Source organism: Vanessa atalanta, chromosome 26 (genome assembly GCF_905147765.1).
Source record: "Vanessa atalanta chromosome 26, ilVanAtal1.2, whole genome shotgun sequence".
NCBI classification, from domain to species: domain Eukaryota; kingdom Metazoa; phylum Arthropoda; class Insecta; order Lepidoptera; family Nymphalidae; genus Vanessa; species Vanessa atalanta.
Genome location: NC_061896.1, coordinates 2,501 through 7,500, shown reverse-complemented (window position 1 = coordinate 7,500; position 5,000 = coordinate 2,501). Strand labels below are relative to the sequence as shown.

At 63.8% G+C, this 5,000-nt stretch overlaps 1 protein-coding gene across 1 annotated transcript; it reads left to right on the top strand.

Annotated features, from left to right (window-relative positions):
* Positions 1-344: 344 nt before the first annotated feature.
* Positions 345-1,829, top strand: LOC125074056 (the record flags this gene model as incomplete). The annotated part of the gene is made up of 1 exon (XM_047685277.1): positions 345-1,829. A coding segment is annotated over exon 1 (1,485 nt), but the record flags the coding sequence as incomplete, so codon positions are not given.
* Positions 1,830-5,000: the final 3,171 nt, after the last annotated feature.

The window sequence follows — 5,000 nt, the reverse complement described above, 5'->3', positions numbered from 1 at the left end:
TGTTTTTAAGCTATTTTTAAGTTTTTCGTTTATATCTTTCTTATTATTGTTTCGATCTTTTTTCCGTGTTCGGCGCGATTGTGGGGCCCTCTGCTCTGCATCCGTTGACATCTCAATCTCCCGGATCGGCCTATCCGTTCGAGAGTTATCGGTCGAAAACCGAAAAATTGTGCCCTCCCACCCGCCCTGTAATATATATATAGAACAGGGAGGGTCAAAATTAAGAAAAAATTTTTTATTGTTAATTCTGTAAGCCTAGGCTCTGGGGATCATAAATGATGCCTTAGAGCCACCCTCAGCCACGTACTTCCTGAGGGAAGCTGCCTTTTAGCTGCTTTTGCAATATGGATACGGATATGGAGACAGCGTCGGATGCCTCGGTCCGGTTCGTCGAATCCGACTCAGGCTCCGACACGGCGGGACCTGCTGCCGACCGCCGCGGCAAGCCTAAGAAAAGTGGGCTCAGTCGAGCAAGAATAGAGCTCAAAGCCAAAGAAGATGAGGAGAGAGAGCTCGCTTTCGAGCGGACCCTCAGAAGCAGGGCGTTCAAAAAAACGCCTGTGGTCGTTCCCGAGCTTGAAGAAGCTGCTTCGTTAGCCAAGGTGGATCCGGCCCTCCAGAGCAACGAGGAGCTCCGCGCGGAGGCTGGCCGCAGTGCACGCGAGATTAGAGAGGTCGCGCTGAAGTCCTCCAACCTCAAAGGAGGCTTCATCAAGAGGCTGAAGGACGCAGCGGCCTCTCTGGAAGGCGTCGTCGAAGCTCTGGCGTCCCGGACGGAGGCCGACGAAGCCCGTAACCTCCGTGCGGATAACAGTCGTATGCGCAGGGAGATTGACTCCCTCAAGGCGGAGCTAAAGGCCCACCGCCGTGAGTACGCGGAGATGCGTACCACGGTGGCAGCGGCGACCGAGGCGGCCAACACCCCGCGAGGCGCTCCTTCGATGGAGGAGCTCAAGGACTTCATCGTCACGTCGATCGGCGCGGCGATGAAGGACCAATTGGCGGGCCTGGAGGAGCGCCTCCCGGCGAGGATGCAGCGACCTCCCTCCGCGGCAGATAAAACGCAGATGTCGCAGGGTCCACCGCCGTCTATCTCGACGGCCCGCCAGGACGGGGGTGTGGGAGCCCCAGCCAAGCCTAGGAAGGCGGCTGCTCTGGCTGCTCAGACCAAGCTCACCGCTTGCCTACCGAGCGCACCGGCACCGGCGACGTCCCAAACACCACCGAACCAGGAGACGTCCTGGTCCACGGTGGTGAAGAAGGGCAGGAAGGGGAGCAAGACCACCTCTTCCGACGCTAAGACGCTGCCGAAAACGCCCCAGCCAGCCAAATCGAAGCTGGCCACCCCTCGCTCGGCTGCAATCGTTCTCACGTTGCAGCCGGAAGCAGTAGGAAAGGGCGTCACCTACGCGCAGGTCCTGGAGAGAGCGGAGCAAAGTGTCAAGCTCCAGGACCTAGGAATCAGCGGTGGGCTGAAGGTGCGACGCACGGCGACCGGAGCCAGGGCTCTCGAGCTGCCGAAAGCCCAAGCGGAGCAGGCCGATAGGTTGGCGGCGAAGCTCCGCACAGTTCTCGACGGGGTCGCTGACGTAGTGCGCCCGGTCAAGAAGGCCGACCTGAAGGTGACGGGGCTCGACGACTCCGTCACCTTGGAGAAACTGGCCGCGGCGATCGCGCACGCCGGTGACTGCTCCTCCGAGGCGGTGAAGTGCGGAGTGATGCAGCGCGGACCCGGCTATATGGGGATGGTCCGCGTCACCTGCCCCCTCACGGCAGCGAAGAAGCTGGCCGCTGCCGGTCGCCTCCTCGTCGGGTGGAGCTCGGCCAAGGTGGCCGTCGTGGAGCAGCGCCCTATGCGCTGCTACAAGTGTATGGGCCTTGGCCATACACGGGCGCTCTGCCCGTCGAAGGCGGAGAGGGGAGGCCTGTGCTACCGCTGTGGCTCGGACGGCCACAAGTCAGCGGAATGCACGGCCAAGATGCGCTGCGCGGTCTGCGCAGAGGCCGGCAAGCCTTCGGGGCACCTGATGGGGGCCAGGGATTGCAACCCCCCCATCACGAAGGGTAAAGCGGTCCAAGGAACCAGGACCGCCCCGCGCGAGGAAAGCCGCCAGGCTACGGAGGAAGCTCAGAAGAATCAAGTATGCCAGCACACCTGAGCTTCCTACAATCGAACGTGAACCACTCCGCCGGAGCGCAGGACCTTCTGCTGCAGTCCATGGCGGAGTGGCAGGTAGACCTGGCGGTGGCCTGCGAGCCCTACTTCGTCCCTCCCCTACCTCACTGGCTGGGGGACTCGGACGACACCGTGGCGGTTCTCACGAGGAGCGGAACGGGCCCCCCCCTCTCACTCATCGAGAGGGGCTCGGGCTACGTAGTGGTGGGGTGGGGGGAGTACGTCGTCGTCGGTACGTACTTCTCCCCTAATCGCAGCCTGGCTGAGTTCGAGACTTACCTCGGCTTAGTCAGAGCTGCGGTGGCCAGGCAGTCGCCGAAACCGATACTGGTTCTCGGCGACTTAAACGCAAAGTCGCGTGCCTGGGGCAACCCCGCCACGAATCCGCGAGGGAGGGCCGTCCAGGTGTGGGCCCTGCTCTCCGACCTGTCCCTTCTAAACAGGGGGCAGGTTCACACCTGCGTGCGACATCAGGGGGGTTCCGTGGTGGACGTTTCGTTCGCCACCCCTGTCGTTGCACGCAGAGTGGTCGACTGGAGAGTGGAGGAGGAGGTGGAGACTCTATCGGATCACCGGTACATCCGATTCGAGATCTCCACCTCTAGCAGGCCGGCGGAACCCCAGAGGGTGCCGACTACGCTGCCGAGGTGGTCTCTCGGCCAGGTCGATCGAGAGCTGGTCAAGGAGGCCGCCATCGTGCAGCGGTGGGGTTCCGCGGGGAGGACGGAGGGCGCCAGCGCAGAGGAGCTGGCGGGCCGCATGCGCAGTTCGCTCAAGGAGGTCTGCGATGCGGCCATGCCTCGGACCCGGCGCAGGGTTCCGCGCCGGCACGTCTATTGGTGGTCGCCCGAAATCGCCGACCTTCGGGCGACGTGCTGCCGGGCGCGGAGGGCCTACGTCCGCTGTCGAAGGCGCAACGGCCTCGACACGGACCTGGAGGGACAGATGCTGGACGCTTATCGCCAGTTGAAAAAAGATCTGCAGCTGGCGATAAGCAAGGCCAAGGAGAAGGCCAGGGAGGAGCTTCTGGCGGGTCTCAATCGAGACCCGTGGGGGCGCCCGTACCGCGGCGTACGCGGAAAGTTCCGCACTCAAGGCGCCCCCGTCACTGAGACGCTGCCGCCGGAACTCCTCCTGCGCCTGGTCGGGGAACTCTTTCCCCATCCAGGCGAGCATGTCCCTCCGCAGATGGCCCCCCGCTCCGTGATCGAAGACGCAGTGGCTCCACCACTGATCACGGAGCGGGAGATGGAGATGGCCCTCGGCCGCTTGAGGGCCAAGAACACGGCGCCGGGTCCGGACGGGGTTCCAGGGCGTGTTCTGTGCGACGCCCTGGAATTCCTGGGTGCAAGGCTTCGGGAGCTGTTCGACGAGTGCCTGTGCAGCGGGCAGTTTCCGAAGCCTTGGAAGGAAGGAAAGTTGGTCCTGTTGCCGAAGGAAGGTCGGCCGATGGATTCCCCTTCGGCATACAGGCCAATAGTGCTGCTGAACGAGACGGGCAAACTCTTCGAGAAGGTCCTCGCAGCCCGTCTCGTTCAGCACCTCGAGGAGGTCGGTCCGGGTCTCTCAGAGGCTCAGTACGGGTTCAGGGCGGGCCGGTCGACGGTCGACGCCCTGGACGCCCTGAAGACTCGGACGACGGAAGCGGTGGCCCGGGGGCAAGTCGTCCTGGCGGTTTCGCTCGACGTGGCGAACGCCTTCAACAGTCTCCCTTTCGAGACGATACGGGAGGCACTCCGATACCATGGGGTGCCGACCTATCTCAGGAGGCTGCTGGAGGCGTACCTCCAGGACAGGGAGGTCCTCTGGGCGGGGGTCGATGGGAGGCTGGTCCGGCGTCGGGTAGGCTGCGGCGTTCCACAGGGGTCGGTTCTCGGCCCAATCCTGTGGAACGTCGGTTTCGACTGGCTCCTGCGAGCTCCCGTCCTTCCCGGGATGGGGGTGTTGTGCTACGCTGACGACACTCTCGTCACGGCGACTGGGCGGGACTTTCGGGAGGCGGCACGCCTCGCCGAGGTCGGAACGGCTCTCACCGTGGACCGTATGGGAATGCTGGGCTTGAGGGTCTCCATATCCAAAACGGAGGCCCTCCTGTTCCACGGTCCACGGCAAGGACCCCCACGAGGGGCGAGTATCACCGTCCGGGGGACGGTGATCAAGGTGCAGGCCCAGATGAAGTATCTGGGCCTCATCCTGGACGGTCGATGGAGCTTCGGGCAGCATTTTGTCCATCTCGGCCCGAGGCTCATCAACGCCGCCGCCGCTCTCGGCCGCCTCCTTCCGAATGTGGGGGGGCCGGGATCGCTATGCCGGCGTCTATATTCCGGTGTAGTGAGGTCGATGGCGCTGTACGGTGCCCCGATCTGGGTCGACGCCCTCACCGCTGACAACCGGGCCCTGCTGCGTAAGCCGCAGAGGGTCATAGCGGTGAGAGGCATCAGAGGGTACCGTACGGTGTCGTGGGCTGCGGCGACACTTCTCGCGGGCGATCCGCCCTGGGAGCTCCAGGCGGAGGTGCTCGCGGAAGTGTACCGGTTCCGGGTCGAGGCGAGGAACCGCGGCGACCGTCCAGGGTCGGCGGAGGTCGGGCGGATCAGGGCTCTAGCCCAGCGAGCCCTGATCGCCCGATGGCAGGAGGATCTGGGGTCACCCACGGCGGGCCTGGCGACAGTGGAGGCGATCCGGCCCCACTTGAGTCGCTGGGTCGAGAGGAAGAAGGGCACACTCACCTTCAGGATGACGCAGGTACTTACCGGGCACGGATGCTTCGGTAAGTACCTGCACGGGATAGCGCGGCGGGAGGTGTCACCCTCCTGCCACGAGT